We start from the raw sequence: 22277 nt of genomic DNA, 5'->3' as shown, positions 1-22277 counted from the left end.
GGGGATTCCCATAGGAACCCTAGTGTTCAGAACCCCAGAGCCAGCCCCTGTGGGGACAGGGCCACAGGTTATGGTGGCAGGCACTCACTGCAGGATCCTCTTGATCACCTCCACAGCAGGGTCCTCAATCATGGGCTTCCCCATGCGGCTTGGCTGGGCGAAGGACTCAGGAGTGACCAAGGCCACTTTGGCCCCCTCTTCCTCCAGGGCCTCTGAAGACACCTGGATGTCACTTTCCATTTCCAAATCACTCATATCAGGTTCCTGCAGGCCAGAAAGAAGAGCTGAGTGTGGGGACCACCCCACATGCGAAGGCAGTTGGCAGGTCATACTCCACTTCCACCTCGTCCAAGTGGGGTCAGGAGGTAAGCTACCTGACCTCTTGGAGCCTCTCTTTTCTCTCTTATGAAATGGTTGTGCTTCCAGTTCCCTTAGATGGCTAGGTTTTGCATTCATTCCTTTTTTTTGTTTATGCCTTTCAGAAAGGCCTCCCAGTGCCTGCTCTGCACAGGCTCTGCCTGGGCTCCAGGGCACACATTAACACTCACTTACTCAAACAGGTGCTTCGCTGAATGTGCAGACAGTGCCAGAAAGAAAGAGTGCCCTCATCTTCTGTGACTGTGCAGTGAGCCCTCCAGATTTGCCCAGAGAGGTATCCAGGTTTATGGCCCAATGGGACGAGGAAAGAAACAAAAGTAAGGCTGAGAGGGGCCAGTGCCTTGTGACAAAAGGCAACAGTGGGGCCCACAGTGAGCCCTTAATCGAGCTGCTTCTGCTTTCATTCTGCAGCTCCTCTCCCACCTGCTCTTGGCAGGAAGAGGCAAGGCTGGGCCCGTATAGCCTAGGTTTTGCCATCGGCAGTACTGGCAGTGGAGAATGGTTAGTGCTGGCTGCACAGGGGGGAAAGCCTCTCCCCTGACAGAAAGGAGACCAGAGCCTGGCACTGGGGCCAGCAATGGTCCACTTCTGCAGAAGGTGGATCTTGGGAGCCCTGGGGGGTTACTGAACACCTCCTGTATGCAAAGCCTAGCGTGAGGTCTGGGTCGGGAGCAGGCCATGTGGGCCCTGTCCTCATGGGGGTCACCGTCTTTGGCAGCAGAACCTGGGAGGTGCTATGGGGCAGCAGTCTTCCACCCAGGCCAGCAGGCAAAAGAAGGTTAGGGAAGGTGAGGTCTAGCCTAGACCAAGCTGGCTGCCTCGTGATTGGCTGAGGGCTATGCACTGGACCCTGAGGGCAGTGCTGGGTTGACATTAGATCTAGCTGCAGCTCAGGGAAGTGACCACGGTAGGCAATGGCCAATGTGAGAGGACATGGTAGCAGGACGGAGAGACTCTGGGGGCTGGGTTGAGGGGTGGGCATGGCTGTTCATGGCTGTAGGTGAGAGGGGGCCTGAAGTGGATGAGACTAGCCAGAGACCCCAAGAATAGGCTGGCTGGAAGGCCTTGAGGAGAAAGGTCGGGGCCAGGAGGAGTGGAGTCTTAAAAAACCAGGGCAGGGAGCGGGCCCATGTGGGATCTCAGTTCAGATCTGACTCCACAGTGTGCTGTCTCTCCATGGCACCCACTAGGCCTGATATTCAGGAATGGCCTACGAGGGTCCTCTGATCTTGAGTTCTACTGGGGCCAGCGTCTCCTGGGAGCCCAGACAACAGCTTGCCTGCCCTTCCCAATTTCCCTATACTTACTGTAATGACCACTTTATTCAGGGGCACCACGTCCAGGGTACAGTTGAGGTACCGAATTCTCTGGTTCACTTTTTCTTTCCAAGTTCGGACAAAGGCGAGAAGGTCATCTATGGTCACCATCTAGTGGAAACACAGAGCAAAGAAGCACCAAAGGGAGCAGGCAGCATCACCAGAAGGGCAGCGACAGGGGCTTATCCAGTGAGGATGCGTCTTGGTTTCTCCACGGTCCCTCTCTTGCAGCAAAGTCCTTGGGAGAACGGTGGGGACCCTGGCTGGCTCTTTCTGGAAGCTACTCTGGGGCAGGTGACACGTCACCGATGGGGGCATGGAGAGCTCTGTTTCTGTACAGCTGTACAAGAGGCTGACTGGCTATTCCCGAGGCAACACCTGACAGGCATATGCTTAGAGGAGCAGGCTGCAGGTGTACAAGAATGCATCCTCAGGGCTGGAGAGATGGCTTGGCGGTTGGGCGCTTGCCTGTGAAGCCTAAGGACCCCGGTTCGAGGCTCGGTTCCCCAGGTCCCACGTTAGCCAGATGCACAAGGGGGCGCACGCGTCTGGAGTTCGTTTGCAGAGGCTGGAAGCCCTGGAGCGCCCATTCTCTCTCTCTCCCTCTATCTGTCTTTCTCTCTGTGTCTGTCGCTCTCAAATAAAAAAAATTAAAAAAAATATAATGCATCCTCAACATCCTTATCCAAGCATCATTACTGTAGTCTAGTCACTGCTCTACAAACTGTAAACCAGTCTTCCCCATCCACAATGGGAAATGGGACACAGATGCCCTTTGCACCTGGCAGGGAGGCTAGGTACATGCCTGGCACCTACCCAACACCCTGACAGCAAGAAACCATGTGGTGTATTTGGGTAGGAAATGAGAAGCTAAAATGTTTCTACTGTGGAGAGGCAAGAGTTTGTCCTAAAGGGCCCATTCAAGGTCAACCATCAGGATAACCAGATTGTCTCTTGATACCAGCTGGTGGGCTCATAAGGGAATCCATGGAAGTCATAGGCAGAATATAGAAACCATCTTTTGTCTAGGTATCAGCTCTGTAGGGCAATGGGTTCAATGTAAGAATAGAAGCCCACACGGATATACCTAAGGGGGCTAAGTGTCATCAGAACATGAGAATAAAGGGACATTTATTGTGTACTTCATGCTCTGTGGATATTTGGATTTTTCTCTGGAATCATGTGCACTATATAAGAATAAACAGTACAGGGCTGTTGAGATGGCTCAGTGATTAAAGGTGCTTACTTACAAAGCCTGATGGCCTAGTTTCGATACCCCAGTACCACATACAGCCAGAAGCACAAGGTGGCACATGCAGCTGGACTTTGTTTGCAGTGGCAAGAGGTCATGGCAGAACCATACTCTCTCTCTCTCTGACTTCCTGTCTCTGTCTCACTTTCTCTGTTAATAAACAAATACAATAAGTGGTACAGAGAGAAAAGGAAATGTTTTCCTTAGTGGAGACACAACTCTGCACCCCTGGACTGATGTGGGAGAGAAAAGGCAGAGAAGGGGAGGTGGAAACATCTCAGTCTCTGGGTCTCTGCTTCTGGAGGCACCTTGGCCAGGGTGCATGTGGAGGGGGCCTGAGACGTGCACTCAGGGTGGAAAACAAGCATGCAGACACCCAGACATCTGATGATCAGGAACCTGGGGACACTTAGAACCGTGTTCCTACCAACATCTCCTCCTCTGACTTTCCATGACTTAGATATGGGACAAGAATTTAGGCACTACAGTCAAAGCAGCAGCAAGTGACATGTCAGACAGAGGTGGTTACTGGGGGGACAGAGCCCTGTGTCTATTATTCATCAGGCACCGAGTTCTGAGTCCAGTGAGGGATGCCTGGTGACAGGGAAGGGGGAATGGGGTCCCAGAAGCCAGTCTTGGGCCCTCACCCTTGCTGACCTGTGTGCTTGCCTGCGGCTGGTGGGGAGGTATCTATTCTTTCTACTGAGATAAGTAGGGGGGCCCAGAGATGCCCCACCCTCTCATGCTGTAGAAATCCAGTACCCGGATGTCAGTTTACTTCAGCTTTATGATTCTTGACTCTGCACGTGGGGAATCTATAGGCACTCACGGCTTTCTCTCCTGTTCGGTCTCGACACTTTTCTATCTTGCTCTGAAGCTGCTCCAGAGAAGTGTTTAATCCATCAGTTTGCAAATTGGATCTTGCCACCTGTAAAATCAAAGTCCCAGGATTTCATGTGTACAATCTGTGCTTATAATATATCTTTTATTAGGGCTGGAGAGATGACTTAGTGGTTAAGACACTTACTTATGAAGCCTAAGGACCCATGTTCAACTCACTCTCCAGATCCCACGTAAGCCAGATGCACAAAGGTGAGGCAAGTGCAAGGTTGCACATGCCAACTAGGTGGCACAAGCATCTGGAGTTTGACTGCAGTGGCTGAGGCCCTGGTATGCCAATTTTCTGTGTATGTGTCTCTCTCTCCACAATAAAAAATTAAAAATATCCCTTATTAATTTATATGCGTGTGTATGTAGACTACCAAGGTCCCTTCTATTGCAAGTATATGCTGGCCCAGCTTTAAGGGGGGCTTGGGCATGGAATCTGAATGGAGAGACCCTGAAAACAATCACCTTTAACCTCTAAGCTGTCTCCCTGGCCCAAGAATAATGTTTTGTGATCAAGGGAATAGTCAATAAAACATGTCAAAAAAGCTTATTAAACATTGAGAAAAGAAATTGTTGGGGAGAATACATAGTTGTGTCATAACCTAGATCAACATAGGTTTCAAACCTGTATTTTTGGGCTGAAGAGATGGCGCAGTGCTTAAATTACATGCCTGCAAATCCTAACATCCCAGGTTCAATTCCCCAGTACCCATGTAAAGCCAGATACACAAAGGGCACATACATCTGGGTTCATCTTCAGTACCACAGGCCCTGACATACCCATTTTCTCTATCTCGGTCATTCTCTCTTTCTCTGTATGAAAATATGTAAGTAAATAAAAGCTGTATTTTCCTATGGGATAGAGAAGGCTTAAATGAGACTGGCACCCAGTGTATGGTTAGGTCTGTAAAAGTCACCAGACTGTATAACGGGCCTTGGCACATCCCTGCTCTGGTGCAGAGTTCTGGCTACACCCAAGGACACAGGCAGTGTCCCAGGCACTGGGCAGGCATCATGACAAGAGGGGAACTCCACCAGTGTCTCTCTGAAAGGAACAGTGGTGGTGAAGCCACGGCAGGGAAGGCCTCCCGACGGCGTTTCTGATGCTTCTTTAATGAGTCTACACTTCACAATGCTGCCAAACTAGCAAAGACCAGTGTGGGTGTGTCCTCACATTCTCACACATGGCGTTTGACCTTGAGGAAGTGGACAGATTGCTCAGCGGTTAAAGGGGCTTCAGTGCAAAACCTGTTGGCCTGGGTTCAGTTCCCTAGTATCCCCATAAAGAGGGATGCACAAAGTGGTGCATGCCTCAGAGATTGTCTAAAGTGGCAGGAAGCCCTGGCACACCTATACTCACTCTTTCTCTCCATTTCTCTCTGTGTCTACCTTTTTTTCTCTCCCTCAAATAAATAAAAATATCTTTTTTAAAAAGAATTTGACTTTATGTCAAAATCTTTTTTTGAAGCAAGCCCCCCAAAATGGCCTTTTCTAATGTGAGAGAGCAAAAGAGAGAATGAGAGCAAGAGAGGGAATTGCCACACCAGGGCCTCCAGCCACTGCAATCAAACTCCAGATGCACGTGCCCTTGTGCACATGTGCGACCTGTGTGCTGGTGTCACTGTGTGCATCTGGCTTACATGGGACCTAGAGAGTCAAACAGGAGTCCTTAGGCTTCACAGGCAAAGCCTTAACCACTAATCCATCTCTCCTGCCCCCAATATCTTTTTAAAAATACTATTTATTTATTTATTTATTTGAAGACAGAGAGAGATAGAAAAAAAGAAACCTACATAGAGAATGGGAATACCAGGGCTTCCAGACACTGCAAACTAACTCCAGATATATGCATCACTTTGTGCATCAGACTTTTGGGAACTGGGGAATCAAGCTAGGTTGGTAGGCTTTGCAGGCAAGTGACTTAAACACTGAGCTATCTCTCCCACCACAAAGCCAAAATCTGTGTGTGTGTGTGTGTGTGTGTGTGTGTGTGTGTGTGTGTGTACACATATGCACATGTTCTGCATGCACACACATATGCAGAGGCCAGAGGAGAACATCTGGCATCCTCCTCTATCACTTTTTTGCCTTATTTACTTGAGATAGAGTCCTCACTGAACCTGGAGCTGCTATTGTTTTCTTAATCAGACAGTTTCATCAGTGAGCCCCAGCAATTCTTCTGTCTTTGTTGCTCTCAGCTTTGGGGTTACAGGTGTGCATAGTCACACCTGACTTTTTAGGTGGAGATCAAACTCAAGACCCTATGCTTGCACAACCAAATGGTGTTTCTCACTGAGGCGCCTCCCAGTCCCTTAGGTCAAAATCTAATAGAAATTATGAGGGTGTTGTAGAAGCGTTGATCATCGTCTCTGTTTTGTGGTTTGTTCTATAGTTTCAGGATCATCTACAGCGGTAATCAATAACAATCATACTTCTTATTGGAAATACAACTGTGTGAGCTGTGTGAACAGCTCAGGAAAGGTGTCTGTGCTGGCCTTAGAACTGAGACTGTAAGCAGGGTAAGGTGTTATGTCCTGGCCCATGTCCTCAGTGTTGCTAAAGCTTCCTCTCCCTTCCCTACCCCTCCCTCTCCTCATGATTTAGATGCCCTCATATTCCTCCCACACCTCTTCTTCTTTTGGGCACAGATGGCCTATCCGTGGTCATGATCTATGGCTCAGCATCTGGACTCTCACTGTGGCTCCACCATTTAAGGGGTTGTGTGTTCTGACTACATCATGGCATGACTGTCTACCTCAGGTTCTTGATCTCTACAATGGGGGTTTAAAACCAATGTTCACCTCATACAGTTCATGTGAAGACTAATGGCACTAATTAAAATGACTCAGCTTTATGGTGGGAAATGACACAGCAAACAGGCAGGGCCATTAAGAATGAATCTGTTGGGGCTGGAGACATGGCTCCGTAGGTAAGAGTACTTGCATTGCAAACATGAGGACCTGAGTTTAGTCTCCAGCTTCCATATAAAAAATAATTTAGGGCTGGAGAGATGGCTTAGCAGTTAAGGTGCATGCCTGTGAAGCCTAAGGATGCAGGTTTGATTCTCCAGGTCCCACATAAACCAGATGCACATGGTGGCGCATGTGTCTGGAGTTCATTTGCAGTGGCTAGATAGAGGCTCTGGTGCACCCATCCTCCCTCCCTCCCTCTCTCTGTCTCTACTAAATAAACAGATAATTAAAAAAAATATTTATCTTCCTGGCTAAAGAGTGAATCCCAGGAGATACGCACCACACTGGTGTCCCAGCACGGTGTGTGTGATAATGCCGACTGGATGGGGGACCTGCCCTACCTGGCACTTGATATTCACTTGCAGATTTGTCAACAGCCGCTGGATTTTCTCTATGAAAATAAGGTCCACAGATAGGTTATGGAATTTGCTTTCAAATTTGTTGATGACATCATTGGCCTGTAGAGAAGGATAAGAAACAAAGCAGGTCAGTGGGGCCTATGAGGAGGGGAAGGTTCTACCACTGCTGCAACAAGGGTTTGGTTCTTCCACCGGAAGTGACAGCCTGTGACAGGCAGTCATGGGTGCTGTCTGGAGCCTGGGCAGGGTGCCCCCACCTGGTCCAGGTACTCAGTCTCCATCTTCTCCATATGGATCATGATTAAACTTTCAACAAACTCTATCCGGGCAGCTTCCTTCTCCAGTCGATGACACAGTGACTCAATCTCATCAGAGGAAAAGTTGCCACCCTCTGAAAACAATCTGAAAATAATTGGGGAGAAAGAAAGATCACAACTAAATCCCGAACATTTCTTACCCATGCCAAGTCCTGTGGCTTCAGATCAAAAGTGCAGAATGAGGGGCTGGAGAGATGGCTTAGCACTTAAGGCATTTGCCTGCAAAGCCAAAGGAACCACGTTCAACTCCCCAGGACCCACATAAGCCAGATGCACAAGGTGGCATATGCATCTGGAGTTCGTTTGCAGTGGCTGGAGGCTCTGGTGTGCCCATTCTCTCTCTCTCTTTCTCTGTACCTGCCTATTTCTGTATCTCTCTCTCAAATAAATAAAAATAACATGTTTTTTAAAAAGTGCAAAATGAAGGAAATATATGCAAATAACATTAATGCGAAGGTAGGGGTGAATAAACAGTATGGAATTTCTCATTTTCTCAACGTGCCTGACTGGGTATTTTTGAAGTCAGACTGAATGCCTTTTGGATTGTGAGATGTCCATGATGCCATGGAGACAAAGGGGTGGACGGTTATGCCTTAAACATGATTATGTTTGGATGTCAAGTTGACAAGAGGTAGACTTGTATTGGTTTATATTTGTTGACAGGGCCTAGAATCACAAAATGTGAGGTATTATCTAGATTAGATCAGTCACTGGGCATGCATGAGAGGAGGGGGGAAGACTCCACATTAACTAGGGGCAGCACCATTTCATGGGCTGGGCTCCTGACCTCTGTGAAATGGAGAGCGCCAGCTGGGCATCAGCAGTCATGGTTCACTGCTGCCTCCCTGCTGACTCGATGATGTGACAATGGACTCCTGCTCCTGTCATGCTTTTCCCACCACAATAGACTCTACCTCCTAGAATTGCAGCTGAAATAAACTCCTTTTCTTTAAACTATTTTTTTTAAAACTAGGGGCAATCAATTCTTGTTTCTATTGTTCTTTGCCCCAAACTTTTTTTTAAAGATTTATTTTTAACTTATTTATTTACTAAAGACAGAGGGAGGGGTGGAGGGAGAGAGAGAGAATGGGCATGCCAAAGTTTCTAGCCACTGCAGATGATCTCCAGACGCATACACCTCCATGTGCATCTGGCTTACATGGGACCTGAGGAATCAAACCAGGGTTCTTAGGCTTTGCAGGCAGGTGCATTAACTGCTAAGCTATCTCTCCTGCCCTAAACTATTTTTTAAATATATAAAATGTTTTTTAATATCTTATTTTATTTATTTATTAGAGAGAGAGAGAGAGAGAATGGGCATGCTAAGGGCTCTAGCCACTGCAAACAAACCTCAGACGATGCACCACCATGTGCATCTGCCTTATATGGGCTCTGGGGAGTCTAGCCTAGGTCCTTAGACTTTGCAGGCAAGTGCCATAAGCATTAAGCCATCTTTCAGACCTAAACTAATTTTTGTTAGTATTTTATACCAGCAGTGATAAGGTAACTAATACATTGTATACTAAAATTACAAAACAAGTAAGTGGAAGATAATGAAATGAAAGAGAATTCTGCTTCGTGATTGTGCAATCTAATTGTCTTGGTCTTAATGCCACAACTTCTCACCATGATGGGCCATATAACTTCTTTTAAAATTGTGTTTATTTTTATTTATTTGAGAACAACACAAACACATTGTTATAATTAAAATTCAAACCTCAAGGAATAGATACATCAGGAGATTAAGCATAGTCACCAAAAGATGATGTGAACAAATCAGGAAGAATGGAGCTAAAATATGTGAGCATCAAGCAGAGATATGGAAGATAGAGATTCCTGACATGTTAATTATAATTCTGATTCTTAGCCAGGCATGGTGGCATATGTTTTTAATCCTAACATGCTGGAAGCATAGATAAGAGAATCACAGTGAGTTCAAGGCCAGCCTGGTACTACAGAGTAACTTCCCTGTCAGGTTGGGCTACAGTGAGAAACCTACCTTGAAAAACAACAATAATTAAGCAATAATAATAATGATTCTAATTCTTTCAAATTTTCCTTAAAGTAGTATATTATAAACAGAAAGTAATAATACTTGCCCTGCAGGGTGGTACCTGCCTTTAATCTTAGCATTGGAAAGGCTGAGGTAGGAGGATTGCTGTGAGCCTGAGGCCAGCCTGAGACTATATAGTGAATCCCAGGTCAGCCTGGGCTAGAGTCAGACCCTACCTCCCACCCCCCAAAACAAAAAAAAACAAAAAAGAAAAGAAATTAACAATACTTAAACAGGTGCAAGCCTTGCCGACACTGTCGTGACTGGAGCCCACCATGACTCATGGATAGTAATGGACACTGTCCATAGTGTGCTGTGATGGTTAATCATTACTGTCAACTTGACTGGACTTAGAATCACCCAGGAGACACACCACTGGGCATGTCTGTAAGGGCATGTCCAGAGAGCCTGAGTTGAGGGGGAGAGACCCACCCTGAAGGTGGTCAGTGCTATTCCATGAGCTGGGGACTGGAGTGAATAAAGAGCGGAAAAGGAAGAATCCACTTGAGCATGGTCATGCATCATTTTCTGTGTTTTGACTGCAGACACGTTACGACCTACTGTCTCAGCCATGCATTTCCTGTCATGATGAATGTATCCCTTCAAACCATGAGACTCAAACAAACCTCAAGTTACTTCTGTCAGGTATTTTGATTGAAGCATCTAATATATATGCACCAGGTTTCCATTTCTGCAATACTAGCAAGTTCTTACTTGTGCATATCACATAGAAAATTTATTTTGGGAAGCTTCCATTCTTTACTTTTATGTTTGCTGATGCTATAAGGAATTTTAAAAACTTGCAATTTGAAGGGCTAGAGAAATGATTCAATGGTTAAGGTGCTTGCTTGCAAGCCTAATGATCCGAGTTCAGTTCCCCAGTACCATCTAAAGCCAGATGCAACGGCACATGAGTGGAGTTTGTTTGCAGCAGCTGGAGGCCCTGGCATACCCCTTCTCTCTTTTCTCTCTTCTTGCAAATGAATTTTTAAAAATTAAGAAAATATTTGCAATTTTTAAAATAGAAGCTTTTAAGAAGCTTTATTTAAAAAAAGAAGCAGCAAATATAGCCTATCACAAATGTCAGACTAAACAGAATTATATCCAGGTGGAATCATGGGGAAAACTCAAAGAAGAGAAAGAAGGGCCAATAAGCTCACAGAAAGATGCTTACCATCATTAATCCATAGCAAAATGCAACACAAGAGCACAATGTGATAAATGTGATATTGCTTAACATCCGTCAGAATTTAAAAGAGATAGGAAGAATAAGTGTTGGTGAGGATATAAGGAACCTGCTGGGGGCTTAAGCCTGACTGCACAGGTTCAGTTCCTCAGTCACTCATGTGAACCCAGGCAGACATTTGTTTGCAGTTGCAAGTGACAAGTGACTCTAGCATGTCACACACACACACAAAATTAAATAAAAATTAAAATTAAAGAACCAAAACTCTTATACATTGCTAGCAGGAATGTAAAATGGAGCTGTTGCTATGGAAAAACAGACTAATGAGTTCTGGAAAGAAAAATGAGGGAATTATCATCTGATTCAGCAGTTCTACTTCTGGGAATATATCTAAAAGAATTGAAAAGGGGATTCGACAGATAGCTCACTTGGTAAAGTGCTTGTTTTGCAAGCATCAGGACCTCAGTTCAAACACTTGTACTCGGGTAAAATGCCAGAATGAGATGCGTGCGTGCATGCATGCAATCCCAGTGCCCAGGGACGACAGAGTCAGTGGATTTCCATGGTTCCATGATCCGCTAGTCCAGTCTAACTGGTGACCTCCAGGCCAATCAGAGACTGTTTTAAAAGAGGTGGGTGGTGTTCCTGAGGATAACACAAGGCTAGAATCCATATGTGCAGATACACACACACACACACACACACAGAGAATTGAAATCAGGGCCTGGACAGATAAATATCTCTGCCCTAATGTCCCTGACACCATTACTCACATTAGCCCAAAGGTACAACCAACCAAATTTACCCATGGATAGGCAAATGGAGAAACAAAATGTGCACCCACATTCTAGAATGTTTCTCTGTCAGTTACCTGACTCGATGCTGTTGGGACAAAATACCCAACAAAAGTCAGTTTAGGGGAGAAAGGGCTTATGTCCACTCTGTAGTTCGAGTCCATCATGGCGGAGAAGGTATGGCAGCAGTAGCTTTGAGGCCACTGGTCAGTCAGTCCATAGTGAGGAAGCAGGGAGCGCAGGACGCTGGTGCTCGGGCCAGCTCTCCTTTTTACAAGGACCAAACGCCCAGCCCATGGACTGGTGCTGCCCACCTCAGTTAACTTAATCAAGATGATCCCTCACAGTCACGTCCACAGGCCAGTTTCTAGGTGACTACAGGCCCTGTCAAGTTGACAGTCAATATATACCATCAGGCACTTAGCCTGAAAAACAATACAATGCAACACTAAGGAATCTTGAGGACACGATGTGTGCTAAATGACATACAGTAGATCCAAAAGGACAAATGTTATTAAGTTCCTTTACATTTCCACACAGAGAGGAAGTAAAATGGTGGCCTCTGGGGCTCAGCGAAAGAGAGGAGTAGTTGTTACACAGTTTCGGTCTATGACAATGGGAAGTTCTACACAACACTATTGCCTTTAATGCCACTGAAGTGTACACCTACAAATGGTTAAAATAGTAATTTTGTTTCAATGTGTTATATATTTAATTTATTTGAAAGAGATGCAGTTAGAGAGAGGCAGAGAGAGAAAGAGAGAGAAAGAATGAGAATGAGCACACTAGGGCCTCTAGCCACTGCAAATCTACTCCAGATGCATGTACCACCTCGTACATCTGGCTTCCCATGGGTCCTGGGGAATTGAATCTGTGTCCTTTGGCCTTGTAGACAAGCTCTTGAACTGCTATGCCATCTCTCCAGTCCAAAATGGTAAAGTTTATGCCATGTATATTTTGATACATAAGCAGTTGAGGGAAAAACAAGACCACTATCCAATAGGGAAACTCTCATGGCCAATAGAGGCTGGACACCAGCTCCTACCTGCAGTGCTTGATGTAATTGATGTTGGTGTAACGGAGTTTGCCCAGACTCTCCTCCAAGTACTGGCGGAAGCTCCTCAGAGATACCTGGATGACATCCACGAAGCTGAGTAGTTCCTGGTGCAGTGTGTTGGTGAGAATCACCAGCCTATGGGGACAGGGGAGGGGCAGAGGCCAATGAGTGACCAGCCTGGGGGACAGGAGAGGTCTGGGTGGTGACCAGAGCCTGTGTGGGATCCTGGGATGCTGCCTGAGCTCGACATGCAGTGCCCAGCTGTGGGCCCCTAGCCACCAGGCAGCCTCTCTAGGCAACAAAGGCACCAGCACTCATGTCCCAGCACACGAGGCTGAGCCAGAGAATGGCCAGTCCAATGCCTACCTGGGCTACACACTGAGGTTATGGCCAGTCCAGACTACTTAGTGAGGCCCTGCCTCAAATGAAAAGTAAAAATAGGACTGGAGAGATGTCTTAGTGGTTAAGGCTCTTGCCTGTGAAGCCTAAGGACTCATGTTTAATTCTCTAGGTCCCACATAAGCCAGACACATAGTGATGCAAGCGCACAAGGGGGCACATGTGTCTGGAGTTCTGTTGCAGTGCCTGGATGTCCTGGCACTCCAATTCTCTCTCATTCTCTCACATAAAATTTTTAGAAAGTGAAAAGCTAGGGATCGAGCTCAGTAATAGAGCACTTCCCTAGCATGGATGAGACCCTGGGTTTAATTCCCAGTACCACACAGGAAAAAATGAAAAAGAAAAAATTCTAAATGTGTATAGGACACAGTGTCACTCTGGTGTGCTGGATGCGAAAACATTTGTTTGCCTCCTGTAACCCTTCTACCGAATCTGCGAACCCGAAGGGCTCATGTTCAGCTGTCTAGCATGGCGTTTCTTGACTATGCTCTGCTTCAAGTTTCCTCTTTGCAATAAAGCCCATCTAAACTGTTCCCTCATCCCCTGTGTGCCTGACTGCTGCCTAGACACCTGCCAGGGTTCTCCAGTCACCTGAGGCCTCTACCTCACAGGCCTGATGAGTGGCCTCACTGGGGCCCTTGCTCTGGCACCTAGAGCACATCCCTACCCAAGCTTTACCAGGACAGCCCAGCGTTCACTGAAAATGCCCTCAGGCCGGGAGCCCTTCTGGACTCTTCCTGAAGGGAAGTGGTCTTCCTTACCATGGACATGCCAGACACTTCATGTCCACCCTTGCACAGAGGCAACATGTGTATGCTCTCTTCTTCCCCGCCTGTCCCTCCCCCACCACGCACACATCAAACACCTGTACAGTGGTTAGCTCAAAAGTGGGCTCCTCAGAGCCTTCTGCTCTCTTGTCGTAAATGGCATGGCCACACTTCTACAGCCCTGCCAGTGGGAAGGAGATGCCCTGACCCCTTACTTTTGGCTTTTGGTGGCATTCAAGAAGATGTGCTCCATGTCATAGATCTTGCGGCGGAAGTTTGTGCTCCTGACCACTTGCTCTTCTTGGAACTGACAGAACATCAGCCTCTCCTTCTTCAGCGTCTCTATCACCCCAGCACAGTGGCTGTCCAACCGCTCTTTGTGAAGTAAGAGCTCGGCTGCAAGAGGGTGAGGAGAGCTACAGACCCTGGGACCCCTTCTTTCCTTGCAACTGTACCACCCGCTGCCATTCCCAGGCCAGCTGTGCAGAACGACCACTCCGGTCATGGTTCCTTGCCCTGCCCCTGCTGCCCTCCCCAGGGATAGGGCTAGAACTGGGCTGGAGCTCACAGAGCTCAGTGAGAGGTGCCTCAAGGTCTCTCACTGCAGAGCAGGCTCCCCTGGGGTGTGAGGCCACAGCACCCTGCTTGTGCAGGTTCTCCAACTGCACAGGAAGAAAATCCAGGACAACAGAGTCCCCAGAGCAGTCTAGCAACATGGGTGGGTAGAAATGTCTGGGAAGACAGAGATCTGAGAGAGAGTGTCCAGGGTCAACAAGCACAAAGCGAGGCAGTCTGGAACTGTTCCTTTACATCAGTGAATGAATACTCAGGTCCAATGAGACCAGGTTCAAGCTGGCTCCAAGGCAGAGTAGAAAGGTAGGTTAAGGGTTAGGAATCTAGAGCCCTTCCACAGACCTTAAGCAAGCAGAGAGCCCCAGATCTCCTATGGGATTCTCCTGTCTAGAGAGGTAGAACGAGCGGTGTCAGCAAACTGCAGGGAAGCCTGCATGTTCATGTTTACTGCAGCACTGCTCATAATAGCCAAGGTTTGCAATCAGCTACATGTCCATCAACGGATGAATACAGAGCGAAAATGGGATACCTATATGCAAAGGGACTTTGTTCTGTTGTAAGGAAAATGCATTGAGGAAGACCATACAGTCCTTAGTGCAATGCCTGGAAATGGAAAGGAGAGATCATCACATGCAGCAAAATAAACCACAGTCAGAAAAAAAAAATATTGCATTTTTCTGTCATATGTGAATGTAAATATTATATATGTGAGATGAAAGTAGAAGGGGAACTATTTGTGGGTAGGAAGAATCCAACAGGAGTGTAGAGAAGGGACAATAGAAGGTAATGGAGGTGAATCTGAAAGACCTGTATAAAGAAATAAAGCATTGTGAAACCCATTATCCTGAATGTGAATTAAGACACAGGAAATGAATGGTGGTTGTGGGGCTGTGTTTCTCGGGGCTGCTCTCCCATGTTGCACATGGCACAGGGAGCTGTAGCAGGGAAGGAGCCAGCCTGCAGTGCAGTCTTGTCCTTCCTCAGTGTGTTTAGTGTGCATGTTCTCCAGGACAAAGAGCTTCCAACGTCCGCAAGATTCCAGAGTCAAGCTTGGGGATGGGAGGCCTGTGTGCTCACCACTTCAGATGACAGGAGTGGGGATCTTGCGGGGGCTGTCCACTAGCTCTAAGGGCTCTGGTGGGGCGTGGGGGACAATGTGAGTGGAAAACCTATGGGGGTCACTTCCAAGATTGTGCTCCTCCCCACTAATGGAGCTTACCCCTAAGAGAGAAACGGGCACTTTTGAAGTGTGCACAATGATCAGGAAGAGATAATGGTTTTCACTGTGGGGGACTATGTCTTGTACTTGTGCTTGTGATTGCTCATTATGCCATCTCCAACACCCGCTCCTGCAGATGGCAGAGGAGTCACAGAGGTCAACCTGTGACACCAGAGAGAGATTGAGCTTGTTGCTAGACAGCATCTACCATGCAGAGGTATATCTGACAGCTGTGAGAAGACCTGAAACCCCAAGAGCTCAAAATTCTAACACTCTCTCGGAGAAGGAAGATGGGGCCAGGTGTGGTGGCACCTTGAATCCCAACACACAGAGGCAGAGGTAGGAGGACCTCTGTGAGTTCAAGGACAGCTGGAGACTACAAAGTGAATTCCAGGTCAGCTGGGGCTACAGTGAAGAAGAAGGAAGGCAGGAAGGGAGGGAGGAAGGAAAGAAGGAAGGAAGGGAGGGAGGGCAGGCAGGTCTAGGGAGAGGCTGGGTCTTTATAGGCAGGCTCACACCTGCCCTGACGTTGTGGATGTCCTTCTCCACATACTGGGCTCTTGGCTGGTGCAGATGCAGACGCAACTCCAGTTCTGAATCCAGCTCATTAGTCTTAGCAGCCACGATGACCCGAGCACTGAGGACACATTGGTCAAACCACTTCTCAAGGTGTTCAAAGAAGCCAGCTCGAAGCCTGGAGGGAGATGAGCATGGGTCAGCCCTGCCGACAACCATGACCAGGAAGAGATGTTTTCATATGAGACTCAAAGCACTTTCCCCTTTCACACCCACTTTTTCATTTTATTTCCTGAGTACATTGTGTCTCTGTGTGAGGATGGGCCAACATCATTTATGCAGACTCTTGCTCAGGATGTGGGGTGGTTTTCAACCTTTTGTAGTCAAGTGCAAGGCTGAGATGAAAAACCCTGTACACATGCCCAGTGGGGAAGGTGCCTTCTGTGCAAGCCTGCCAACTGGAGTTTGGACCCCCAGCACCACATAAAGCTGGACACAGAGTGGCACTCATGTCTGTAATTCCAACGTGCCCATAGCAATGGGGGGAGGGGCAGGAGAACCCCAGTGCTCATGGGGCCAGCTAATCTGGCCTTCCCAGAGGCAAAACAACAAGAAAGACCCTGTCTCGAATAAACTGGAACAAGACCAACACCTGAGTTGTCCTCTGAGCTCCACGTGTGTGCTGTGGCACACACGCATTCACACCCACACACACTATCATCATCACACACAAACAAATAAAAAGAAAATTATAAGAGAGAAAGAGGAAAGCCGGGTGTGGTGGTGCACACCTTTAGTCCCAGCACTTGGGAGGCAGAGGTAGGAGGATTGCAGTGAGTTGGAGGCTACCCTGAGACTGCATAGTGAATTCCAGGTCAGTCAGCCTGGACTAGAGTGAAACCTAGCTCTAAAATCCAAAAAGGAAGAAGAAGAAGAAGGAGGAGGAAGAGGAGGAGGGGGAGGGGAAGGAGAGGGAGAAGGAGAAGAAATAACGACTGGCTGGATAAAGCAGCTCCTGGAAGATATAATGTTATTGAAAGAAACCTCCAGGTCTGAGAAGATAGCCCAGATCTCAACTCGAAAATGTTTCTTGACTCAAGCATTCTGGCCTGGGTTCAGATCCCCAGGCTCCAAGTAAAGGCTGGGTACATTAGTGAGCATATGGCATCCTGCTCTCCTATGAAGAGATGGGATGGGGAGACTCACGGGATGAGGGGTGAACACAGAACCTGCAAGGCTCACAGACCAGCTTGACTGGCCTACATAGTCGTAAGCAACTAAGTGACCCCACCTCCAACAAAGTAGGAGGCTAGAAGGGGACTACCAACACCTGAAAGTTGTCCTCTGAATCACACACACACACACACACACACACACACACACACGCGCGCGACGCACACACATGCGCACACACACGCACAAGGATCAACAAAGGAAGGAAACCTCATCCCTGGGAGAGGGCTCTCTCCCTGTGAGTTGCAGCCAGGAGGTCCCTGAGGCCCCCAAAACAATACAGGCTATTGTCACTAGTGCTGGCTGTCCACCAATAGTAGATAGTAAGTCCCTGTCATCAAAGACACTTCCTGCTCCAAACTGGAACTGAGCGGGAAGTTTGTCCCTGCTGGCTAGCTTCCACGGTGCTGGAAAGTGCGATGCAGGCCGCTGCTTTCACCCCCAGCCACCATCAACCACCTACACTCTTAATCCCTCTAACTAAAACTAATCTTTTGTTCTATCACATGGTGAGTAAAACATAGAGCACAAGAGTGAGAATGCAGGGGTTTCTGACTCACTGTTGCTTAATATTTAGGATCAGTTTGGGTGGAATGATCACTTCTTCTATGTACTTGGTGCTGGAAGTGTCTTTGAGGGGGAAGACAGAAAAGTAGAAATGAGGCTTCCTGTGCCTCTTTTCTTCTTCTTCCAGGGATATAAAGACAAAATAAGTGTTTCCACTTGAGGTTGTGAAAGATTCCATGTCCTCTTGGAATACCTTCTCCAGGCTGTCTTCCTTGGCTTCATCCTATCCAGGCAACAAGACCTCAGAATCAACAGCATCCAGTGGACTTGTGGTGCCAATCAATTGACACCACAGATCAGCAGATCATAAGCTTGTAGAGCAAACTGCCTATAATTGTTTTCTCCACCACACAGGGAAAATGATTTTATCTATTATTTATTTACTTATTATTTATGTTTAGTGAACCAATTAGTTTGTTGGGGTTACCTGCAGACTTCAGATGAAGGAGCACAGGCAACTCAAAGGCAGATGAGTCACCGAAAAGCCCCCTCAAGCTTAGGTGACCACACGGTAGCTTCCCCCAGGGAGCGCCTCTCCTTGCCCTGGGCAGCTCAGTCTCTCCCTCAGCAGTTCTTTGCTTCTTCTTTACTTATTTGTATTTGTCCATTTGTTTGCAGTGCGAGGGAATGAACCCAGAGGCACTTGCATGCTAGGCAAGGACTCAATCACGGTGCTAAATCACCATATTGGCTTCTGATATTTTTTAAATTGTTGTTTTATTTTATTCATTTTTAATTTCGAGACCCAGTGTTATATGGCTCAGTTGGGTCTCGAGCTCACTATGTAGCTGAGGATGACTATGAATTTCTGAACCTCTTGCTTCTACATATTGAGAGCAGGGATTCCTGGCATATTCGCCATGCCTGGCTTGTGGGGTGCTGGGACAATGCAGGGCTTTGTGCATGCTAAGCAAGCACTCTACCAACTGAGCTACATCCCCAGCCCCTAGTTTCTCGTAAAACATCAGAAGGTATATGACTTCTGAGCCTGGGTTCTTACACAGTGTCCTTGGCCGGGATTGAGTAGTGACTACACACTTGTTATTATTTTACACATGTCTTCAGAACTCTTTCTCTTATACACATGCAGGGCATTGAGTTTGGGATCCTTGCTCAAAGAGAAGTCTCATATAAGAAAAAGGCCCTTTGCCATTCAGTCAACATAGAGTTTAAGTAATTGTTTTGTGAGTTTGAATGTGTTTTGAGGACAAAATTTATTGATGAGTCACTTGGCAACCCTTGAAGGGGAGCTTTACTCATCAATTTCATGTTACACAGTGAACAGGAGGAAACAAGGGGTGAACAGGTTGGGGTGAAGCAGAAGAGGCTGAGGTGATCTGTGTGGTAAAGGGGGAGGCAATTAAAGTCACGTAGTTGATGGGTAACTCCAGAGTAGGCTACAGGGATATACGAAGAGGAAAGCAAAATTCAAAACTTATTGCTGGGCTGGAGAGATGGATTAGTGATTAATGCACTTGCCTGTGAAGCTTAAGGACCCAGGTCCAATTCCCCAGGACCCACATAAGCCAGATGCACAAGGGGGCACATGTGTCTGGAGTTCATTTGCAGTGGCATGGAGGCTCTAGTGCGCCCATTCTCTCCCTCTCTGTCTCTGATAAATTTTTTTTTTTTTAAAAGCCTCATTGCTATAAAGAGAGAAGTGCACCCTTCCTGACTAAATAAAACAGGATATTCCTGTCTTTCTATACGTCTCTATGGAGAGTGAGCCATTGTAGGACCAAACTTATATGAGGGACACATCCACAATAAACAAAACAATGTACCACTTGTGGCCTTACTTGACCCGTAAATAAATTCTCTTGATCTTCCTCCTCCTCGTGCTGGATAATGTCTTCCTCCTCCTCCTCCTCCTCCTTCTCTTCTCTCTTCTCTTCCTCCTCTTTCATTTCTTCCTCTTCCTCTTGCCCTTCTCCTTCTTTCTCCTCCTGTTTTTCTTCCTTCTCTTCTTTCTTCTCTTCTTTCTCCTCCTCTTTCTCTTCCTGCTCTTCTATAACCCTCGCAATTTCCAGGCTGTGGGATGGTTCTAACGCGTTCTCTCTCTCTCCCTGCGTTTCTTCTGGTTCTTGCACACCACCTTCTCTGGACTCCTTCGTCTCATCACTCTGTGGGAACTTGTCCTGCTGGCTCAGCCCCTCTTCAGCTATGGAGGAGTCTGTTACTTGACCTTTTTCTTCTTCCTCTTCAGCTGGCCTTTCAGAACCTGACTCTTGACTTAAGCTTCCTTCAGCTCTGTTCATTTCCATTCTAGCCTCTTTTTTGTTCTTCTGTATCTGCAATCTCCTTAGGATGTCCTTTTCATTGGCTTCTGTTGGTGACCAATATGAAAGCAAAAGGAGAGGCAATGACCAGGTTGCTTGGATTGGGTCCCCAACTCACAAATGTACAAAGGCACACCAAGGAGACTTGGACTTAAACTGTAATAATGTTACCTGGTTGCCTGAATTTGAAAATCACTTCCCCAGCCAAGTTCTACAAGGAAAAACACAAGTCACTGAAGGACCAACAATGACTTTCTCCTGAATGCCATGACAGTCCTAAGGCACTGTGTCTCTTTAGGTAAAAGGGCCTCCTCTCCCCTTTAATATTGGATACATTTCATTCACTGGGGGAATCAGGGTTTGCCCAATCCAGGCAAGCAGATTTTTGTTATTCCAAGCAGGCTAGGAAGCCTTCATAGCAAACACTGGGTGGTAGTGGAATCAAAGCTCATTCTGACACAATTTTAGTAATGAACTAGAGAAAAGGGAAGAAAAATATAAGTTACAGAATGTAAATACAGGAGTAGGAACACAGTGTTCTGGGTGGTAGATGGGAACAGACAATAATTCACATATTCTTATAAATTATATTTGGTGGGGGCTGAGTACTTGAGAGACATCTGAGTGGAGAGCGAGAGGTGAAAGATTAATTTTAAGACAACTGTGTAATAGTGGTACATATAGTGAATGAAACTCAAAGTGTCAACGAAATTAACTTTTTCATTAAGTCCACTCAAAGTCAGAGCCTATTAAACCCTTTAGTTGGGGAAAGGTGGTCTTTCTTCACCCTCTATTTTCTTGACATCCCAACATGGATTTGTGCTCCACAGGATTAAGAATGGCTTCAAAGGCCTAGATCAATCAGACAGGAAGTGATCCTCTCCTCTTTTCTATGTTGTGACTGCCCACAGGGGTGGGGTAGCCCATCCTTCTCCATACCTGTTCAAAGACTTCACGGATGAAGAAATGTTGGCTGAGGTTGAAGCTGTAAGAATTGAGTTCTTTCAGAATGACCCCTGGGTACTCCATCACCTCCTCGGTCAAGATGGCATGAAAAGACTCATATCTAGGTGGGAAGGGAGGTAAGACCCTTGTATCAGGAGAGTGAGGCTGAGTGTGGGAGACCCCAGCCAGAAGCCACAGCTGGGGGGTCTACATAAGGCAACTAGCGCTGCACAGAGTGCCATGGAGATGTTCCTTTATGGAAAGTCCTCGGCTATTGTCCTATTGTCTGGTCACGCAAGGAATGCACATTCTGTGTAAACTTTGAAAACAAGTTTCCTGCCCTCAATGTGAGCTTCTTTTCTTTGTCTAGAATCTTAACTGTACCTTTAGGTACCCCTGAACATCCCAAAGCTCAGAAATTTTGTTTTTTGGACAAAGAGACCAAGTCTCAGGAGGTTATTTACTTGTCTAGAGTTGTACTTCTGGATCTCAGCACTGCAATCACTGGGAGGGGCAATTCCGTTCCTGAAAATGGTCTTTATAAAACTGGGTTACAACCCAGCACTCGGGAGGCAGAGGTAGGAGGATAGCCATGAGTTTGAGGCCACCCTGAGACTCCATAGTGAATTCCAGGCCAGCCTGGGCTAGAGTGAGACCCTACCTCACAAACCAGAAAAAATAAATAAAATAAAAAGCATGTATCTATGTTAATTCTACATGGTCATTTAACTGAAATATTGTTGCAGTTACGGAATAATTTGCATTGTAAAATCTGTCCCCTATTTTAAAAACACTATATTAGTGTAACTATCCATGTATTTGAATGTGTATACCCATAAAAAGGAATTGTTGGGCACAAATGAGGGGAATACCTGTTTGCCTTCCTTTAACCTAGACCATACTTGTTCAAAAAAAAAAATTCTTTTTGTTTCTGTTTTTTGAGGTAGGGTCTCACTCTAGCTCAGGCTGACCTGGAATTCACTATGTAGTCTCAGGGTGGCCTCAAATACATGGCGATCCTCCAACCTCTGCCTCCCAAGTGCTGGGATTAAAGGTGTGTGCCACCTGTTCAAATTTTTGAAAGGGGAGTTCTTGGCTTTTGTATTGCTTTGAAACTCCTCCCTATAAACTTTGCAAAATTGTCTCTGGAAAATTCTGTGTCTGCCAAAAGCAAAGCAGCAAAGGACCATAATGTTCTCCAAAACTG

General features: G+C 46.6%; 1 protein-coding gene across 1 annotated transcript in view; it reads right to left on the bottom strand.

Moving 5' to 3' along the window:
• Positions 1-22277, bottom strand: part of Ccdc180 (coiled-coil domain containing 180) — a 60637-nt gene that overhangs the window by 19950 nt on the left and 18410 nt on the right. The window contains 12 exon segments of the mRNA XM_045160078.1: positions 89-264; positions 1686-1805; positions 3776-3874; positions 7148-7264; positions 7423-7567; positions 12561-12707; positions 13954-14134; positions 16049-16224; positions 17840-18069; positions 19646-20172; positions 20297-20336; positions 21065-21191. Coding sequence (XP_045016013.1) covers positions 89-264; positions 1686-1805; positions 3776-3874; positions 7148-7264; positions 7423-7567; positions 12561-12707; positions 13954-14134; positions 16049-16224; positions 17840-18069; positions 19646-20172; positions 20297-20336; positions 21065-21191 — 2085 coding nt within the window.

The sequence above is a fragment of the Jaculus jaculus genome, chromosome 1 (assembly GCF_020740685.1).
Source record: "Jaculus jaculus isolate mJacJac1 chromosome 1, mJacJac1.mat.Y.cur, whole genome shotgun sequence".
NCBI classification, from domain to species: domain Eukaryota; kingdom Metazoa; phylum Chordata; class Mammalia; order Rodentia; family Dipodidae; genus Jaculus; species Jaculus jaculus.
Note: the sequence above shows the minus strand (reverse complement) of the source record. Positions and strands in the feature narration are given on the sequence as shown.